The sequence below is a fragment of the Megalops cyprinoides genome, chromosome 14 (genome assembly GCF_013368585.1).
Source record: "Megalops cyprinoides isolate fMegCyp1 chromosome 14, fMegCyp1.pri, whole genome shotgun sequence".
NCBI lineage: Eukaryota > Metazoa > Chordata > Actinopteri > Elopiformes > Megalopidae > Megalops > Megalops cyprinoides.
The window spans coordinates 5,467,723-5,490,000 of record NC_050596.1 but is presented as its reverse complement, the minus strand read 5'-3'; the positions used below and the strand labels follow the sequence as shown (position 1 = coordinate 5,490,000).

Below are 22,278 nucleotides of genomic sequence, written 5' to 3'. Positions count from 1 at the left end.
AGGGCATGGGTACCGGACGAGCCCCCCTCCCCCCCCCTCCCGCCGGCTCACCCGCAGGTTAACAGTTGCCTGGAGCAGAACGAACCCGCGGGGCCGCGGTACAGACACTCTGCAGCTGAGCTTCTGCCTCGCTGAGCAGCGCGACCGCAGACGCTGTGTTGTGTTAACCCTTGCTCCCCTGTGTAGACAGCGTGTTGCATTAACCCTTTCTCCCAAATATCCAAACCACTGGAGCACAGCGACACAGCGGGGGTGGGACGTGGGGTGTGGGGTGTGGGGGGCGATTTAGGTAGAGGGAGGGTGGGAGACTGCCATCACGGAATACAGAGGGCTTTCTCATGAATTAACCTAGATAGCTAACAGATGGTTATGGAAAGATGGCGATTTAACATACATTTTTGAATTTTTCTATGCTGATGAATTCAGAATGTTTGAATAACAAACCACTACCGTCTATAAAATCGGACTCGCAGCAAAGATGAAATGGCTGGTTTGTAAAGAAACTGTGAAAGTATCTATAAATTCTTCACCATATTCAGAAACAAAACTAAATTTGAAATGTTTTCCTTATGAGGTATTTTAAAACATGAGATGAACAGAGAATGCTTTTCTTTCTCTCCATGTATAGTAGGATATACTGTGAAAAAAAGACAAATGACAAACACCACTTCCATACACACACTTCTCACTGCCTTCCCCTTCAACGGGTGAAGTACTGGGAACTCACCTGCAGGGCGCGCTGTTCCCGGCTCAGTTTGCTGGAATCTGCGTAGAGCTCAGTGGTGACGCACTTGAAGCGATCCCCCACGTAGCCGGAGGAGTTGGCGATCCTCTTGGCCAGGCTGGACCTCTTGGTTTTGGAGGAGCCGTGGCTGCTGCTGTCGTCGTCGTCCTCGTGGGACTCGGCATCCTCCGGGCCCTCCTTGCTCAGCTCCATGTAATGGTGGAGCCCGTGCTTGTCGGGCTGCTCGGCGGTCCTGTCCCCGGAGGTCCGGGCGCAGCGCAGTGTCTGCTGCTCCAGAAAGTCCGGGAGCGGGCTGCTCTCGCCGGGACTCTCCTTGCCCTGGACGGGCCTGGGGGAGACGTGCTCCCGGGAGGCTGCGGTTGGCGGGGCTTCCACCTCCTCGGGCCCGGGCTTGCCGCAGATCTGCTGCCGGTCCAGCTCAGCCGGCCTCTGCACGGCAGCCTGGCTGGAGAGGAGGTGCTGCATGAGCTCTAGCTCTGCGCCCTCGCCGTTTCCCCCGGCGCCACCGCTGGTGGGCTTGGTAGAATCGCCTTTCCTGGCAGAGGGGGCGCTGTGCTTTATCGTCTGGGGGCCTCCGTCTGTATCGTCATGGATCAAGTCGATGCAAACAATCTTGTCCTTTGCCCCAGCCGCCAGCGGCTTGCTTGGTGGCCTTGAGCCGCTGATGCATGATCTTTCGCCCTCCCTCTCAGCCTTGCGAGCACCATCGGCGGTCTCTGCGGTGTGGCGGATCTTGTGAGTGGTATCCTCATAATGTCTGGGCTTCTCTAGAGGCTTGGGCCTCCGCTCGGGCCGATCGTTGCCTTTGAGATCCAGGGTGAGGTGGGGGGACATCAGCGGGTGGACCATCTCTTGGGAGTCGTGGAAAGTCAGGAAGTCTCCGTGACTAGGCGGCATTCCGTACGGCAGGCCGTGCTTGGGGGCCATGCGGGCCGGAAACAGGCTGCTGCTACCCAAGAGAACAGGATGGGGGTAAACCGGACCTTTTCCTGGCAAAGGCAGGTGAGGAAGGGGGATGCTGTCAGGGACAGAGTATGGTAGGTATCTGTTTGCATATGGTAAGGTGGGAGGCAGAAACGTCTCATTTTGGGGCAGGTATAGGTGGCTGGGGGTGTGCCCGTTCTCCAGATGCTGTGGTTTGTAGGTTATTTCTTGGGTCTCAGGTCTTTTGGGGGCTTTCACTGGCTTCCCAGAGGAAGGCTGGTTGCCAGGATGACTAGTTGGGAGGTGTTTCTCAGGAGGACCTGGACTAGACTTTGGCCATTCACCATTTATTTTGGGAGAGGGGGATGCAGAAGCCGGGCGGCCTGTGGGAGTCACCACAGCAGGGGTGGGGTTAGGGATGGGGGCGTTATTTGACTCTCCAATTCTGGGGCAGGAGGAGCTCCGCTGCTGGGGCAGCACACGCTCCAAATTTTTGTTTTTGATGACAGATGGACCCTGGTTTTGACTGGAGTCCAGATTCAGGGTAGGGGCTGGGCCGGGCACAACCCAGGAGGAGTGCAAAGTGCTGATTATTTCAGGTCTTTCTGGAGGTTTGGAGGAAGTGCTAACTGTTGAGGGGGGGGAGAGCGTTTCCTTCAGGAGATCTCGGCAGGGCGGCTGCCCGTATCGAGCCGTGGGGGAATTACCCAGTTTGGCCAAGGCCTCCAGTTTAGGGGGGAATCCGTTGGGAGGTGCTCCAAAGTCTGGTATTTTGGCAGACAAGTCTAAGGGCTTATCAGCAGGGTCCTTTGTGGGAGCCTGCTGAGCTTGCTTCTCAGATGCCGTCTTGGAGGGAGACTTGCTGGACTTCCTCTCCCCTCCACTGCTCCTGTGCTCAGAGCTCCCCTCCTTGCTTTTGGACTTGTGGCCAGAGGGCCGAGCCGGGGACGGGTGCTCCGGGGCAAGGCTGTTCATGAAGAACGGGTGGGACATTGACGGGGACGAGGAGGACGAGGTGGAGGAGGGAGGGCATCGAAGCAGAGGCTTCTGGTAATCCAAAGTGCTGTCCAAGAGGGAGGGTGGCGGAGGGGCAGGGGGCTGGGTGAGGCAGGTGGGCGGGCGAGGGGACTGCATCAGCAGGGCTGCGGTGGAGTCCACTGGGAGGCTGCTGCTGCTGCTCATGGCGCTGCTGCTGCTGCTGCTGGAGCTTTTGCTGGAGGGGATACGGCTGGACTTGCTGCTGCTGCTGCTGTGCTGCCGCTCGCTGTGGGACTGGTGAAGGGAGGGAGGCTGGGGGGGCTGTTGGTGGAGCTGCTGCCCGAAGGCAGAGGCGTCGGGGTGGATCCGCGGCCCGATGCTCTGCATGCCCTTGTCCTGGCAGTGCACCAGCGGGGAGAGTGCGGTCGGGGCAACGGTCGCTGTGGGGATCCTCATGGGAGGGGCGAGTGGGGAGGAGATAGGGGCAGGGGGGTATGGGGGCATGTAGAACAAGCGCTCTGCACCAGCAGCACTTCCCCCTGCTCCGGCGCACAGAGGCTGATAGGGGAGGTGCTGGGTCAGGTAAGGGGAGGGCTGAGAAATAAAGGAGGCCTTGTACATGTTGAGAGCTGCATATTTGGTAGAGTCCAGGAAAGGGTACATCCCTGCGTCCTGGTAAGGGCTCACCCAGGGCAGGCGCAGGTAGCTGCTGCTGCCGTTCAGACCCAGTTCGGACGGCTTATCAGCAGGACCCACGTGCCGGTCCAGCCCCAGGGCGTCTCCTCCGCCCCCTGGCACCAACAGGGGCTTCTGCAGGCCCGGCGTGGGGCTCTTGTAGAGGCTGACGTAGCTGCTGGCAGGCTTGCGGTTCTCCAGCGCCACGTCGGGTTTGTAGTGTAGGTCGGGCATGCGGTCGCTGACGTATCCAAGGGGCAGGGTGGCGCCCTCCCGGGCCTTGTCGGCGGACAGGGTGCGGAGCGCCGGGTACACCACCCCGCCGTGCACGCGGAGGCTCTCCCGCATCAGGCTGCTCCGGTCCATGCCGAGTGCTGCTAGCGGGTTCATCCTGCAGGCCGCACTCGCATCCACCTGACAGAGAGCAGAGTGAGCGTCACGCCGGCGGAGCGCGCGGGAGCCGGGAGTCTAAAGGCATTCCGCCTGCCTCCCGACTGGGTAAACAGACAGCAGACAGAGGAATGCAAACTCCCCATTCAGCCAGACTAACCTGACCACATTTGCACTGCGGCGGAGTTCGTCTGTCAGTCACAAGAATTTTGTCACCACACAAGAGAAACAAGAACAAAACAATGCATCTCGAAGAGGACCGTTTCAAAAGAAGGTGTTAGAAGACAAAAACGGATACCAGCCCTGTACCGATATTGGGCAGTGGGCTAATACAAATCACACTGACTATTGGATACATACATTATACATGAACCCCAATCTTACTCCTACACAAAATAAAGATGTTTTCATAAAAACTTCTTTTGGCAGGGTAGGTTTTTATGAAGAATATATTTGATGGGAGTATTTCCTTTTTACTTTCTCATGGGTGTTGCTAATTTGGTATAACAGATCGTTTGATCTGATGACCTTAAGTCAGCGTGACAGAAGGAACAATACAGGCAGTTATTGTGAGGTGATAACTATGCATAGAGCACATACTCAAAAGTGCCCAAGGGCCGAGCTTTAACAAAGGACTCCATTTTCTGACATCATGACCTTCGCTGCACTGTTTCCCCATACATAAAACACAGAACTTAAAGCAATGGCTGAAAAAATGCACAATATTGTGCAGAAATATGTAAACAGCTAGGGTCACTGAAGAGGCAGGATCTATTCTAGGAGAAGAGTGTAGAAGCAAAATGGCTGTTTCAAAAGTTTGCTAGTGGTGAATTTTCAGAAGGCAGACAAAGGCGCACTTTAGACTACATTGATGTGCCTGTCCCAACACTGGCAGAAGGCCTTTCTGGTTGGCTAATGCAGACAACCCACCCAGACACTGGAGAATACTAATGCCAGGAAGCAGATTAATTAAGTTTCCTGCTACATGGCAGTTTGATCCATTTCAGATTTTATAAGCTGCAGGCCCATTTATAAATTGTACCAGCAGAGCGGAGGAACACTAGATTGTAATCAAACGTCTGCCTGGGCCCATTTAGTCCGAAATGGAAATGTCAAAAAATACTGGAATGCCATGGAACACGTGTGTTCACGGAGGGTGAGGAGTACTATTGGGCTTGTGCAAAGAAACTATCAAAGGAGAATTCTCACTCCTGAGCGAGACCTTGGTCTTACCATGCTTTGATTGATGGGGGTCTCTTTTGTCAATTCCAGGCGTGGCTTCTGGGGTTCACCATAACGTACAGGTACCTTCCTGTTGAAAAACACACGATTATCAATACTGAGTAAGAAAGCTTTAGAGCAATAAACTTGAGGCAACAAAGCCTCTCACGGACCCAATTTAATTTCTAATTGTTTAGAAATTCATAAAACACAATGGTGTACCTTTCAAGCTGTCCTGTAAATGAAAAAGGGCAATCAAGCTTTTAACATTTTCCTTTAAAATTCCAAAACCAACTGAATGATTAATAATACAGTTACATCCCCCCTCCCCATAAACCATGCAAAAGGATATTGGAATTCAGAAGAAAAGGCTTACATGTAAAAATAGACTAAATAAATAAAAGGCATAAAAGCAGACTGACTATTCACTGCAGGAGGCTTCCTGCTCCTTAACAGGATGATTGTGTTTCCCAGACAGGAAGCCAGAGTTCTGGAACAGCGGTGTCACATGCCAGCCTCTCTGGGGCTGTGCACTGTGACTCCTTATCGGAGAATATAGGCGCTGATAAGGAATACCTCCGCGGCAGATCTCATAATCTTAGGGGGGGGGGGGCAAAAATGGCTGTCATCTGCCAGAAGGGGAAATTTCATCATTACGCCATAGAGGCAGATGCAATCGGCTTGCACTGCCTGGCGGCCACGGCGACCGCAGGAGAAACGGCAGGAGAGGAGGGAGCAGTCTCTGGGCTGCTGTATGACGCTTCTGTTATTGATGGGTTTACAGGCCCTGGATTTCAATAATGCAGACCTGTCCTTATCTACAGACACCGCTGCCGCTGCCGGTGACGGACGGAGGAGGGGGGGTGGCGGCGACAGCCCCGCTACATTCATCACGCCACCCCCCCGTCCCTCCTCCCTCTGATTAAAGCACCAGCGCCCTCTGCAAATGAAAGCAGGGCAAAGCCCTTTGTGCGCTCCGCTCCCTCCTTCCTCTGAGCCCGGCGCGACCCAGTCCGAGAGAGAGAGGGAGAGAGAAAGAGAGAGAGAGAGAGGGAGGGAGGGAGGGAGGGAGAGAGAGAGAGAGAGAGAGAGAGGGAGAGAGAAAGGGGGGAGCGAGAGCGCATTGTGGAGGAGAGCGCACTGAATCACCTTCTCCGCGCTCGTTTCCCAGCCATTCAGGCAGCTGGCGGGGAGAGGGAGGGGGGGGATTAAACAGCGCAAGCCATTTTGGTGGGAGGCCATTTACCCCCCCTGTGACGGAAACGCCTTGCTCCAGCACCAATAACTAATCCTACTCGCAAGGAGTGAGCCATAATCTGGATTTCCACAAAGAACTCATTGTTAGTTTATGGAAGAAAAAGGAAAGAAAAAGTTTAATGTAAAACATCTATAATAGCTTCTTATGTCTGATCCATTTCATTTGCATCTTAAACCACTCATATAGCAAACAAATAAAACCTTAACTAAGCTATGTTATTTCATTACCCATCTGTATAAGAATATCTGATTGGTAGAAATTAACTTTACTCCAAATTTGGGGAAAACAGAATGTTCTCTTTCTTGCTTGATTTTGTATCCAATTTGCTAATTTTTTCATTTTTAATTTTTTAGTTCATTAATTCTCTACAGGAAGCCTGGTCCTGGTGTCTCTATATATTACTGTTAAAACAGAGACCCTATGGCCTCCCCAAAGGGAAAGGTAAAAAGGGAGAAGCTGGGTCTCCCTACTGAAGTCATCTTTCCCCAAAGTAAGGTTGCGTTTGCTCGTTAGCAACTGGTCTGCGCAATAATGGTCTGAACGACACTGCATTGACACCAGAGTGGTAACAGGGTACAGGATCTGATCTGATCTCACGTGTCAGAGAGCACTGTCCGTTTAGAATACAAAGCCACAGGAATGCACACACGTTCACCTGGACACGAAGGCAGGATCGCATTTGAATAAAAGGCGAGCCAAGTAAGAGCCGTCTTTTGTTTGCTAATTTGGGAGCTGGCGTTATTTATTTATTTATTGCTCTATGAATCTCTAAACATGCAGGGTGCATCAAATCAGAATTGGGGAAAAAATGCATTTGCATTCTTGATCAAATGCCCAGCTGTCCGTAGGGGATACACAAGAATGCGGGTGACAGATTCAGCGCGGTATGCGTGCCGTCCGATTCCGTGCAAACATCTTTCTGTGAATCCAGGCGTTTCCCCACTTCCAGACAGGCCTGGATCGAGCTTGCTATACGGCGCAAAAACTAGATTCACGAAGCGTTCCACTGTACAGGCCCTGGCAGAGCAGCGTGCTTCCGAGCCAAAAATGCGGATACACAAATGGCTGTGAGTAACGCGGCGGAGCATTTCTGATCATAAGAGGCAATTACCTGCGGACTGTGTGCGTATGATGGGAGGGGTGCTGTAGCGGGACAAAGAAATTACGTACTTCTCGCGAACGGTTTCCCATTTTTGTAAAGAATCGCGTATGTTTCTGCTGCTGCCTCGACCGGCAGCTCTAAATCCCGGCATGCCATTTTTATTACAGCAGCCTCGGATCCATTAATCTCCTGCGTTTGGAGCCATTCCCATCTCTGTTATGGCTCCAATTCAAGTGAAGCTTGAACACTCACTCCAGCCTAGAGGGACTGAACCCTTGTTCTGCTCTGCCCACAAACTGCCGTTGCCGTCTGCTACGTACAAAACGACTTTCCTATAGCGTCACGCGGGCTGAGTTTCCTCCAGGCTGACAAGTCATTTTGCACGGGGCGAGAGTCCAATCCAGACAACAACAAGGTGAGCGGAAAAGGAGGCGGCAGTCAGCAGCTAGACCACAAACAGACCGCTGATTAATTCTAACTCATTTCAGCAAGAGCTGATATCCATCGCAACCCGTTTTTCTGCGTCCAAAAGCATCGACCATTCTGCGAGGGTTCTCAATGTGCAGACGAGCATGCCGCATTTTGCAAAGATGCAAATATAGTCGACCTCAGTGCACAGCTCCACCTGTTAGTATCGGACACTCATTCATGGACGTGACTTCACTGAGATGACTGAGGAAACGGGGCTTGTGGTCAGACCAGTACTCTCTTAAATCTGGCAACTGTCAAGCGGCAGTATCACACATTTGCGATTGGGGGGATTGGAAAGTGAGTAGGGGGCGTCCCAAAAGTCGAGACTGTTACATCCCACAAAATAACTCCCTTTATGTAGTTCGTAAATGTTAAAAATGACAGTTTAACGCATCGCTAACACGGCGCGCACCCTGCACACAAGGGACGACATAAGCAAAACTTAAAACCGGCCCTTCCACTCATGTCACTCACGCAGATCCTCTTTCATCATATATTTATGGATAGTTACGCACAGGGGTGTTGTCCAGAGTATGCCGTATCCTCCCAAACTGCCTTTTGAATCTCCGCACTGAGCACTGGTTTTGCTTTTGGAAACACTTGCGGCCGATGTTTAAATGGCAGCGTGTGCGCGTCAGGAAACTCAAATCCTGACACTATCGAAACTCCCGTTGTCATCATTAAATAATTTCGTATTATAAAATGTCCTTTCGCTCGACAAAAAATAATCCCTGCTGGATTGCTTTCTGCATAAAACAGATTTAAAGTCGTCTGAAGCGTTTACAGTTACAACAGATAAATACAGTGCACTGCAATTTCGTGCTTCGCACTTTTCGTGCTTCACGTCGGTTGGGGCCCAAGTCATTATTTATGGTTGTTGTACAGTTCCTCGTGCCTTAAATTCTTCACATCCAGTTTATAGTGTCCTGCAGCAAGAACGCTGGGCAGCAACAGAAGCGTACTATGCTTCTCAGGTGTATATCTTAAGCCTCAAACGTGCGCCTTTGAACTTCGCTGTAGGAATGTTCACTAGACTACAGAAAACAATGTTGGCGCACGCCCCTCCCGCAGATAAAAGAGTTTGCGTATGAACAGATTAGCAAATCCTTTATTGTGAGGCTTTGGCACGGTGCAAGACAGGAGCCGGCTTCGATATAAAATGGATTACACTGTTAGGGTGAAACCTTGATCTAACCGTTTATCCGCGCCTTGAGGTTAAAGAATGGTGACCATTATGAAAACAGATATTAGTTAGCTGGCGTACGCGGCACAGAATTCAAATTAAATAGACTAAAACATGCAACCACATTTACGACGGTAAACGGAAATGATGTTCCCAGTCAACGTGTTACGTCATACAATCAGTGAACTTCATCTGAACTACTTCAAAGAAGACGACCGTTGAACAAAGACGCCACTGATAATTTTCCTAAATAGCTGTGGATCAACTGCTGAAATTCCTTATCTCTAAAGAGGCGAAATGCCAAACCTTTTATATCCTTCAGCAGAAAAACGGTAAAAAACGATACTGAGAAATACAGAATGAAAACCCTGATGACTGAGTAATACGGCGCTTTCAGTATAGGCTAGCGGAGTTGTGTACGTAACCTTAAAATAAAGACTACTGAGTAATGTGCACGCGATATTCTGCTTCAGTTCTAGCACCCTCACGCCCGCGTTTCAAAGAACTGGGCGGAGACCGTGTGGCCGCGGGGACTAAACATCTCCATACGCTTTCATGTCATCTTGTTCATTAATTGTTCAACAATCTGAGACCCAAGCAAACACGGTGATTCGGTTACTGGCTGCAATTCAGAAGTTCGTAATTAGATCAATACATTGGCAGAAGTTACGTAAGACTTACATCTATCCATGTCGAATAGTATACATTTAAATACGTGCACCTAGGCGACATCCATTAAAAATGTGAACAACTGGTCAGGATCTTAACTGCATGTATAAAATGATATTCATTATTCACAAATAACCATGCGACCACACATTCGCTTTTCTTTGTGAATCGAAGCTATGTGGAACTTGCGTCACTACGGGCCATATCCAGCAGTACTGAGGGCAAGGTCAAAAACAGCGTGAATTTCATTTATCAAGCCTCCCGGAGCAATAAAGCGCGGGGCTTGGCGAGAATACCTGATTCAGAAGAAGATATGAGGCAAAAAAAACGCAAAGTTTGTACACTGTAATAACAGGCTCCCGAGGAGAGGAGCTTGCCTCTAGCGCTGCGCTAGATCCTCCAGCGAACGTACGTGTGCTTGCGTGCGTGTGGTGGGGGTTGATCGAGATAACCCAGCTGTATCAACTCGGGAGCTGCGATTTGGCGCCCTCTCGCTTTCTGTCCCTGGCCCGCTGCCAGCTTTATCTCGCGCTCAGGCTTGCCGTCTCTAGATGTAGGGTGATGTTCTATAATCTCTCCATAGAGAAGGAAAAAAATTAAACCGAGATTAAGGCGCACTATGCTACGCACGCTGAAGGCAACTGGAGGCGAGAACCAGGGCATTCATCAGCAGTTTAACAGGGTGTCTAAACGCTTAAACCAAACGTCTCCTAAAGAAGTCGACTTTGAACTTTATTTACTTATCTGCTTTCACGTGATTTGGCTGAATGTATCACATAGAGCAGGACTAAGTAAATGTCTTAAGGTGCATTTCAGGGGAAAAAACGTCAGTCGTTTTGTTCTACAAGCAACCACCACTGTCGCATCAATACCCAACACCCAGAGCAACACTGGGAGAACAGCTAGAAATGCTTTCAAATACCCGCTGGAGTATTCAGTTGGGGTTAAAGCGGTCCGTCACCACGAAGTGTCAATTGCGGTTTGAAACTACCCACAGTAAGAAAAACTGGCCATGGTCTATAAAAATAGAACATATTCAAGAAAAACACCTATCAAGATGAATAAAAAACTCGTCATTATTCCGAACAATATAGCAGACCGTTCCTCGATGCAGCCAAAATGCGTTATGGGGTAATTCCCTTAACCTTCAAACAGATAAGCAAGATGGAAAAATACAACATATGCTGTATTGTTTTTTTACGTGTTAATGTTCGACATTTTAAACCCAATCGATTGAATGTCTGTCTACACAAGGCATAGAAGCAGATAACTGTGGTAGGAATATTCAACACAGCCATTCACGACCCGTTTCAGCATAGCCCACTCCCACTGTGACAATGGTTCCAGTTCGTAAAACTGAAAAAGCAAATACGCAATTAATTCAAGCAGCCATACCTTCAGAAAGCTTTGTCTATGCTTACTATATGTACAGAACTAACGTAGGAACAAAGCACTTCGGTCTGCAATGTTCACTCTTACGGTGGCTAAACAGCAAGCCATTACATTTGATCAGACACTGCGGTGCTTTGCTGGGGTACTCCGTGGAGCCGAAGTTACACGAAGAGTTACCTTCCAATCGCCTACCCAAACCACATCGGTGTCGAGCGAACGGCCTCTAATCTAAATGAAAACAAATACTAAAGCAATCTAGAGGACTAGCACCGCGCGGGCGCAGCTGTTTCCTCTAAACGTATCCTGCTTTCTACATCGTTACTTCGATGGTCTCGCGAAGGAAAAGGGAACTATGCTTAATTAAAAATAAAGCGCTCTTAATATTCAACGAGCTTAATTGCGCTTCCGCGCTCCGGTGCTTATTACTGGTGTCAGTTAAATGGTTATTATATTTTTTCTGTAACGCTGTTCAACGCTGATGTAGCGTCGGCCAATGTGAAAAAGCCCCACTTTCGAGCGCTGTAGATAATTTTGGATACAGGTCACACGAGGTATAGTTCTAAATTATCTCCTTTTAGATAAGGTTATCGACACAACAGCTGCTATCCACAGCATACACATGGTTCCAAATTAGGACGGAGCGCTGGCCATCCTAAACGTGCACCACAAAGGAACTTTTCGCTCCCTCTCTCCCACGCAGCCTGGTTGCTTGCGTGTAGGAAACAGACTGCCCGCGCCATTTTAAAGAAACAGGATTCCGCTGCCAGAGACCGAGACCGGAACAATCACTTAAAGCAAGGAGGTTTCTAATCGTCCTTGCTTAAAAGGGGGCGTCGCAACGTAGCCCTGACACGGAATCGTGATTAATGGTCCAAAACGCTCGTAAGAACAACTTTCCACCTAGGCTATTTCTTACTTTTTTTTTTAAACTGGGGTTACCAGACAATCATCGTCATTTTGGCTGAGCTTCGCGGCGAAAACTACTACTTTATGTTTTCGATTAGGCGTATATGAAAGGTCCATTTATACAAACGTTTAGAAGAAAAATGTGCAATCAAACTGTTGAAAATGGTCTTTAAACCCTACGCCAAAGCGACGCTGTATACCAGACTGATAAACGGCGCAGAGGCCATAACTGTTTGGAATTAGACGTGCCGACATAAATAAAGAGTACAAGAAGGACATTCGGAGCAGACTTTAGAAATCGCTGAGTTGGTTTTGCATAACTGAGTGCGACAGGGTCACTGTTTCCCCACACTGACGACGCAACAACGTTGAGGGAGTCGCCGATCGATAAGATCAAGCCCGTCCCATCCCTTTCCTCTCCTATCAGAATGGAAGCGACCCACGGGGAATCGAAAACAGCTCATTATACAGCAAATGAACGCGTAATCGCTTTCCTCCCCTCCCTTCCCACAACGAAGGTCCGCGCTCTCCCGCGCTGCAGCAGGAACAGAAGGCAGCCTGACGAGTGAGCGAGTCACTCGCGTTGCCTCGTGTACAAAACGGTCCGTACATCTGACAGTTCGTTTAAAAGATTTAACTCATTGTGGGCATTTCTGTTACCACAAAGCACAAAACATAAGCATTTCCTCAATTACGACTGCACTAATACATTTTAGATCGAAATAGTCTGCAATTACAAAGAATTTGATTGTCAAAACAAAAGTATTTCCATATCGTGACACGTCTCGGGGACAGCTCGACTTTTAAAATTTCTTCAACCCCCAAAGAATGCCAACAGATAGCATTCATCTCTGTGGCCTCACAAGTTGGACAGACGTGCATAACGGTAGAAACATTACTATACCCTTGATAATGCTCGTCAAAAAGTACATTTACTTAAGTCTATGCTTCGATTGAAATAACCCAATGAAAAAACTAAAACAAAAATAAATCAGTAAATATAGTCGTATTAATGGGGTGACACTCCAGGCACTTAGCATGATGGGCTAACAACCGAGTGACCGAGCCTCCTGATCTCCTCTACTACTCCGCGGGCCTGACGGATTACCAAAAATATGGAATCATGGGTAAGTCACACACGTTCAGCTCTGTCTTTGGTATTCGATAAAACTACAGCTCATAGGCCTAAAATGCGCTCCTCATATCTGCTTGGTGTGTATTCTTTGCAGCTACGAAGCAGTTCGGACTTAATATGCCCACTGCGGGACCGAAGATCTACGCTGGAATGGAAAATGCTGCATGTAGAGGGACAACCTAGACTGGTGTTTAGAGTTCGTTTTCCCGGATTGAAAATGCTCGAAGTGACAGCCGTCTAAACATTCATGCTCTGTGTCATAATGTTTCAATAGTCATAATTACATCAATTAGATTTGCAATCAAGCCAGGACAGGCCTAGCAATGAAACGGGGAAATATCAGTGATATCGGATGTTTCAGTGCCATACCAAGTTCAAGTAGAAACCCTACATTAAAATAAAGTAATTGTGTAAATGCAGTTGAAGGGGATAGCGACTCAAGGGGTACTGAGAGACCGAGTGAAAGCGAACAAGAAGGGAGAGCAGAGCGGACAACCCAAACAGCTGTCGCTTTATTTGTACTCGCAGTAAACAGTCCTCGCGCGCTACCCTGACCGCAGAGCGCGTGCAAGTCGGTGGAACAATCCTTTTAAATCGGAACTAACAACAGCAACATTGTGAGATCCGTGCTGTAAACGGGGGACTAAGCCTAAGACTGCAGATGAACTCGCCGATTCATTCCAAGCCAAACCAGGAAAGTGACTAAATGGCGCTTTATGTCACAAAAGACGCGAAATGCAAATACGGAGACATCCGCGATCAGCGTGAGTCGCCCCTCCTCGTTCAAACTTGCTTTGATCCATCTGACGTTTCGTTGCGGATGCAACTTCTTGTCCAACACATTTGGTAACGGTAATCGGGCGTCACCTCCTTGAGGAGAATGCAGTTTATTGACATATAATTTGAGTCGGGAAAATCCGAGCTATTCACGAATCAACATGAAGGCCACATAACACACGGCCAGATAGACAGAGGCCTTTTCGTGATGAGGCATTTCACTGAACATTGGAAAATCACATTACATGGTGGCAGTGTAACACAGTGGTGAGGAGCTATTCTCGTAACCAAAAAGGTTGCTGGTTCAATCCCCCACTTGGGCTCTGCCATGGTACCCTTGGGCACGGTACTTAACTCAGAATTGCCTCAGTAAATATCCAAATGGATAACATGTAAAAACTGTAGCCTATGCAAGTCCCTCTGGATAAGAGCGTCTGCTAAATGACAATAATGTAATGTAAAATTAACAGACAATTATAGTATAATGTGTAGGTTTAATAATCTAAGTTAATCAAATGAGACGGACACCTAAAACAGGGCAGGTAACGTCATCTAGAAAAACACCAATACGGAGTCGATCAGTACGCTCCTTCGTGTACTTTCCAGCGTCCTGTCTTGGCACAGGGTGTGAAGTGGCTGTGTTTCTGTCGTATTTCATCAGCAGTCAAAGCCCCCAAGGCAGTGACATCATAAAAGCAGAACGATAGGTCTTCAGGTCGGGGCCTGCTGAGAACGAAATGGCTGCTGATGCCAAAATCCCCCGAAACGCAGAGGTTTCGGGCGAGAGGCAACTCCTCACGTGTAAATTAAACAATAACCCCGGTAGAGGACAAACGACACTACTGAAAATATTAAGTGCAGCTTGGTTTGAATAAGGACCCTCTTTCGGTGTCAGCCTAATTTTACAAGTTCTGTATGCGTACATTTATATATTTCTTCTTAAGGTAATATCTATTTTTAAATGATCAGCTGTGGTAAGACGTAGGCTATACACCATCGCTGAGCGTATAATAGTTCCAGATCTTTAGCTCTGGGTGAAAATTTAGCGTTAAGAAAACAATGCTAGAATAGGCAGTAACACGTTCTTATGAAAGCGCAGCGATCCGTGCACGCGGAGCTCCTGCGGCACAAAGGCTTTCTAAAACAGAGAAAAGAGCTCTCCTGTTTCAGGCTGCCGTCCCGGGGGAGGCTTGGACTGAGTGCGACTTCAATCAAACCATGACGTCTCCTCCGGGAGCCAGCTCTGAAACCCGATCTCTCCAGCACACTGCTATAGCCTATATTCTAATATTGACTATCGCAGTAGGCCTAATCTTAAACGCAAAAATGGACGCCGACGTTGAAGATGGTTCTTTACACCATAACCATTCTTTGTGCACTGACCTTTAATGTGTGCGTACATTCCACGTTTGAGATATTCTTCCAGTTTAGGTTCTTTTGGTTCAAGTACACTTAAGTATCGAGGTTCGGTAGTAAAGGTCTAAGACGGCTTTTCAACGGAGTTAGTTATTGCATAAACAATAGCCTATTTAAATTACATCTATATGTTAATGTTTTGTATTCAAAATCTTGAAAATGAATGTTTCCACTAGCCAGACTCAATCTAACTCTATGAACTCTATAACGTGGAATTTGCACCATTCATCAACTAAGCCGAAACCAGGATCTCTCTTTGGGGCCTTCAATCATTTCAGTGGGTTATTAAGGAAAGCATCATCGGGCCTGTTTACGGTCTTTGCCCGTGGTCTGACAAAACACTACACGTGACAAAGGTGGTTTTTGGTTTACCTTATAGTAAAAGTCATTTGAAAAAAACAGTCATTTGAAAAAAATGTTTTTTTTTTTTTTGAGCGATGATTCCATGAGACACGGGTGTGGCCTTTTGGTTACACGTGCAACACAAATATGAACTATCTTCTAAAAATACTACCCGCTATTCCCTCTATGAGTTGCACCCGAAATTCGTATCAAAATCCATCGCTCCGACAAATACGGATTTTAATTCTGGGATGCCATCGAAGTCAAAGTGGTTGACGCCTACTGGCCGCACTGGAACTAAAAATACAATGGACACTTCCCTCAATGCAGTCAAATGTGCCTGGTGATTTTGATATATTTGCGAAAGCATTTCAAACCAGGCCTATGTTCTTCTCTGCAGGCACAAAGCTTATAGATTAGGCTACATTGCTATGCAACAGCCTGCGATTGTTTCAGACCGGCTGAATTGTCCAAATGCATAACAAATTAACATTTCGACGTCGCCCCGCGGGGCACAAAACTGTCACAAACGCCAAACAATGACCTAAAGCCCTTTTGTTTACATGCCCACACGGCTAGAACACTGAGGCACGCAGGCTGCCTTCGAGAGCGTCCACAGAACACCGCGACCCCGCGGAGCTCAACTGCCAGCCGTTTATCAAAAGCCCCTTGCGGCGCGTGACTTGAAAAGCGGCACTCCTTAGAGCGCGCTAATGTAGTTACCGTATTCTGATTTGTGATGGCCTACGTTCCAACGTCAGGAAATTACAACAGGTAGGCTAACCCCACACAACCCCACCAATCTGAAATTCGCCCGAACTTAACTAAGCCGAAACCACACCAGCTGGGACACTAAGACTGCTGAGCATCTGTTCGAACAGTACGATTAACCCAACCGACAAGAACCACAATCTAACATTTTAAAGTTTGCAGTAGCCAAGAATGCAGTTTCAGGTAATAGTCCACCAAGCGTTGGTTAGTTTTAAATGGTAGTTAGTATACAGCATCTCTTTCCTAAATTGAATTAAATGGAGAGATACAACAGCATAAACTGCGTTTGAAATTAGTCTATAAGAACACAGCACGAAGAATGGCATTGAGGACGGAGTCCGTCTAAGCAAACTGGAAGTTGATTTCACCTGTCTAGTGGCTAGTTGCACGCCGGTTCTACCACGTCTGGGTAAATGCAGCAGGAGATCGGGAGCCGATTTGCAGACGGACACGCTAAAAATAAACAAAATCAAACCGCACCGACTTACAGAGCACCCAACACAACTACCGGAGCGGGATGCCTTTTCCCAATATGGTATATCTGATACGGGAACTATGATCGAATTGGTACTTTTCCGCAAACATTTTGAGTTCACCCAAGAACGTGACCGTTTGCTGAAACGTCCGTACCGCGAGCCGTATGTCTATGGCTTCTCCGCTACCAGAGCCGCTTTTAGAGTCGCATGACTTCCTGTGACTCGTTCCCCCTCGGAGCTCTAGCTTAGCCCGTATCTCCCGCAAAACTCGACGGTCTATTTAAAATCCAGTTGAGTTGTGCGCCAGGAGCCGATCGTACGTACTGTACTAATACAACTGAAGGCAGGATATTAATCCAGACAGACACCAGACAAGACAAAGTATCACTTTCTCGAAATCCTTCCGTCACATTTTCTGGATTTATATGTTAGTAGTGCGAATGAATTCTAATTGCGAAAAAGACATTAGTATTTTAGAGTGCTCTCGTTAACTAGCCTATAGGACAACGGCAGCAAGGTACTGCAATGACAGTACAATAGTTACAGCAGTTATTTCGGACAGTGACGTGTATATGGAACCTACAACTGAGCTAAATGATTTCCACACGACGGTAGGTTATGTACCGAATGAAATTTCAGTAGGCTAGTTAGTTGGGAATGTTCACACATCCCATTTTGTTTTCTTCCATTTTATTCCATCGTTTCCTGTCATGTGCGAAACACAGACAGCCCAAGATACGCGAATGGAACATCGTCTGAGGTCGGCGGCGGGTTGTAACTGCCATAACCATGGACTGATTACACATCAGACGTAGGTCAGCATTTGGTCGTTATATAGAACATTCCATGGTAGTTGAAAAAAATTAAGTTTTGTGATAACACCTTTGGAACAATCACGAAAAGGTGTTACGTTAAAAGCATTCCCTATATTCCACTACAGCTGAAAGGATTCGACCAACTTAGCCAAGCTTATGACTTGTTTTCCCCCTTCTTTCAACCAAATTGTAGACTTCTAAGCCTGAAAGCATGTTTTCAGTAGGGTTTTAGGTTCAGTTATAAATAAATCATTTAAAGAGTGACAATATGCATCAACGAATACTACGGACGTGAATACACTTCACAAATGAACCAACGCATGTGTTACCCTCTCGGCAAACCAGTTGCAATTAAAAGCATTTTCAAAGTACAGCGCATGCATTCAAAATCCACGGCACAGATAGCATGTCATAGGACAGGACTATAAGAATATAACGAGAATCTGACGTTTGAGAAAGCTTTTTTGTTTGTTTGCGAACTGACTTTCCAGCGCAGTCCAATCCTGTTACTGGATAAATAATGAGCTGGCAAACGCATCGATCCCAGGAGCACTTAATAATCAACATTCAGTCACCAACACCGGCAAGAATGAACGCCTTTATGTGCCGAAGTTTTTTTTCTGTTTTGGTAACGGGCCTAACCGAAAATAAGAACTAGGTTAGACATTTCAAATAAAAGGGACAGATTACTGAGAACCCAGTTAACATTTGGATAAAATACAATTCGCGAGTTATCGTTTCCACATCGAAGGTTTGCCAATCTGGAGTCTGGGACACGAGGTGTAAACCGACAAAGTACATTTTTGCAGTTTGTCTCCCACCTGCACGAGCCTCTCTATGCTGTGTGGGGGAAGGGGGGTTTCAACATATCTCCGCTGATGGATCACGTCTCTGCCGCAGTCTATCTGGCCCGTACCGTGTCTTGCACTCTATCCCGCGAGGCACGAATCCGCACCCTCCCATACACACGCAGAAAAACAGCACGGGGATGCCCCCCAACAGTGTTGCACGAATTCGTATGTGAGCTGTAGACTATGCATACAGGGCGAGGCTTGAATCCATAACCGCATGTTTTATCTCGGACATCGGGACGTATACCTTACTCAATAAAAGGATTACTAGCCTATGTCCCGGATATCCCATTCTTTACGATGACAGTCAAAACACCTGAAATACAATCGTGTAAAAGTGGCAGAAACTACCCCTTCAGAACGGCTATCCACGCTCTTCGCGGATTTTTAGGTCCAAGAGCTTACGATTGTTCCGCTAATCGGGAAGCCCCGTCGCGGTGTTGGAAATGATTCATTGTGAGTAGGTTTTCACCAGTCCGGGCGAACTGATTAAAAAGAGAATCTAAGTGACTGATCAGCCCTATGCCTTTGCACACAAATGCATAACGACCACCCTTTCGCCACTTCTCGTTGTTCTCCGTAAAATGTAGGCTAGCAAGACATGTCGTGACTAACGCATAAAACGGTGAGAAGGTTTTCAACATCGCCGTTAAAAGGCAACACACAAGTCGGGAAAATCCACCGCTGTCGCAGTTGTTCATAAAATCCTATTTCGGTATTCTTAGAACTGTCTGGGTCTCGGGGAATGAGAGCATTTAATATCGCACGACATCGTAGTGGGTCATAAAAGGAGAAATAAATCGGAGCTATAACCTACACCCCAAACAAACAAAAAATGTCTTACCTGGACAAAGTTTAGAGTTATTTTAGTGCAGAATCCAACCGTGTATAGAACTTCACGCTTATTTCTCCTGTTTTAAGTTTCCGAGTTGATCAGTTCAAACCAGACACGATCCTGTTTCACAGAAGCTCAAACATTCCAGCCAAACTCAGACCACCGTCTCGATCAAAACAGGGGCGACCGTTCTGCGACTGAATATTGCTAAACGTTCTTTACTAACCAGAAGAAATTCAAGGGATTTATGGTTTTTGTTTTACACTCGCAGAAAGCAGTAAAGAGAGTACTTTCTTGTAGCGATCCAAAGTCTCGGAGTATTTCCAGTTGGGGAAAAATGCGCAAAATAAAAGTGGTTTGTAGACATCCTCAGAATCCCAGATCCAAATCGGTATACTCCTAGGTCCGAATGCGAGGTTCGATCTCCGTATATAGTACAAGGGTACAGGTGGCGACAGTCCTTGGACTCAAGCAATTAATTCAGCCTGGTTATGCCTCGCAGCGCCATGTTGGGTTACAGCTCACACCGAACACACGCCGATCTAAAATATAACTAGCTATCAGTTACACACTTCCTAGTAAATTCGTTTCGAATACGCAATTCCCATTTTGAAAATCTTTGCTTCGTTTCCTTTCGGATTCTTGGTAAACGGTTTAAAATATTTTCTTTCCGTCTTTTTTCTTCCAGTTCCAGTTCCCTCTCTGCCGCGCAGACCAGCTCAAGACACCAACTGCTGCTGTCTCCGTGCGAGCAGCGGAGAATGAGCACGGAGAGCAGTTCGCTCCCACTCGCAGACTCTACCCAGAAGGCCAGTCGGGGAACCGCAATTACCATAAACCCCCAGCACACTTCGCTCGACGGACGTGTAAAACAAAACAAGAGAAAAAATGTCTCGAGCGAACTAGAAAGCGGGCGAGGGAACGATCTGGCAAACGAACATGCCTGTTTCGCGTCGTCCCTATTCACATGTTATTAAAAATAGCTTTTGCCGTGTGAAAAAGAGACCTCTTCACTAAGATTTTTAATTATTACCGGGTTTTCAACGTACTGGCTATTCAGACGGCAGTGCACGTAATCGGACCAAATAATACGGAATTGTATTGGCTCATTTCACATGATTGTCTGATTGATTAGCCACACTTATAAAAATGACCTGGAATGCAAACATTTTAAACCGTGCTCATTCAGTGACCCATATGCACAGCGATAGTTTTACGGGAACATGGAGCTAAGGTGAAATACCTTGTTCAAGGCATTGCACCGGTATACCACCGGGAATTCGATCTCTTGATGATCAAGCACAGACTAAGGTCGCAAATTCCCTGGAGCACATTTCAAATTTCGCCTAGCTTACACACATTCGAAGACCTTTACACAAAGTGGGCTAAGGGCAGTTTTTGGACAGAGACCTGTTCTACTGGACCCCGTATCCTCTTAACTGAGCATAAAATTGTACAAAATGGCAACAGTATGGGGAACGGACAGGGGCGCCGCACTGTACACTTAAGGGCGGGGGGCTGAGGCACAACACGCAGGTCGGACTCGAACTTTATAAGGCTAATAACTGTCTGCCAAAATGTCTTCACCATTGTTCACAGGCTATTTTGTTGTGGTTCATGGGACACAAAACCCGATGCATGAAGCATGCGATTTCAAGAAAGTCCTTCTTGCAGACAGCTTTATAAACTCACCGAGGCGAGGCTTTAAAACGACAAATTACATAACTTGCTGACAAGATCATACAGTAAGGCAAGACAGAACTTTGCATTTGTTGACATTTCTAAAATAATGATAGATTACATCAATGATGTGGACTGTCCAAAACTCAGAGAGAATCAGGGCCACTACTAATAAGAACTGTTAAATGTTAATTGTCAGTGTCCCTATTTTTTCAACGCCTATCTGCGGACACGTCACTAGGGATTGTTTTTAAACTCTTTGCGCGGTGCGTTTACCTTGAAGCAAGCTGTAAAAGACCAGTCTATTACGCCGTACAGCAGGAAGCAGGATAATCACGGACACTGTGGTCGTAATAGGATTGCCCGTATAGTCTGACAACCAGCCCTCCCCCTCGCGCAACCCCTCGGGAACTGACCCGAAGGTCACACCGCTGCGCAATGCGCTTATAGGGCGGGAAGGATTTCTCAGAGGGCTCGGGCCCGTGGACAAAAAGAAAACAACAACAAAAAATACCAGTGAAACGAACCCATATTTACTGCCGTGATAAATCTGTTTACAAGCACTCAAAGATTAGAGAGGAAAAGATACCTCGGTGGAAATCAACCTCATTCATTCTGCCTGTGCAAGTGTTGTGCAATGAAAAACCTCTCCGACGGCTCGCACGTGCAAGAGCTATTAGCACAGCCCATTTATACTATGCTACTAATACGACTACTACTGAGAGTAATAATAATAATAAACTTAAGGGTTTTAATAACAACAAGATTGAAACAAATAAAACGAATTACAAAATGTTATTGGTTATAAAAATATAACTGTCATTATTTAAAATGAACGTCAAGGACAGACATCCAAAGCGGCATATTTACTGTGAAGGTGCAGTTCGATGTTTAATAAGCCGGAAATCCTATAGTTGAGACGAGGTGACCGGTTCACTGGTACTGTGTGCACCCGATAGCAAACCCAGCTGATGAAAGGGTTCAAGGGCAGGACGACTCGCAGACTCGCGCACAAGAAGAGAATCACAAACTGAAATTTCTTGCAGGCATGTCCCGCTTAAATAAATAAAAGAGCTTACACATGACGAACAGGATGAGGCAATAAGGTGAAGGGGTGCACCTCTTTCTTTGAACAGAAACGTTTGAAGAGACCGCACTGTGCTCATTCCGGGCCCCTATCTAGGCTACGTGTATCTGGGTTTTCATTATTTCACAAGAACTGCGCTCATCCTGTGACATAAAACAGTGGCGCAGAACACAAAAGGA

General features: G+C 47.2%; 1 protein-coding gene across 3 annotated transcripts in view; it reads right to left on the bottom strand.

The window, feature by feature from the left end:
* bcor (BCL6 corepressor) overlaps positions 1-20,076 on the bottom strand; it is a 46,956-nt gene extending 26,880 nt beyond the window's left edge. For all 3 annotated transcript variants that reach the window (XM_036545023.1, XM_036545026.1, XM_036545025.1), the window contains exons 1-3: positions 19,342-20,076; positions 4,946-5,024; positions 728-3,736 (exon numbers count right to left, since the gene is read on the bottom strand). In XM_036545023.1, coding sequence (XP_036400916.1) covers positions 728-3,736; positions 4,946-4,948 — 3,012 coding nt within the window. In that variant the 5' untranslated portion in view covers positions 4,949-5,024; positions 19,342-20,076. The remainder of the gene's footprint in view (positions 1-727; positions 3,737-4,945; positions 5,025-19,341) is intronic.
* Between the last annotated feature and the right edge of the window lie 2,202 nt (positions 20,077-22,278).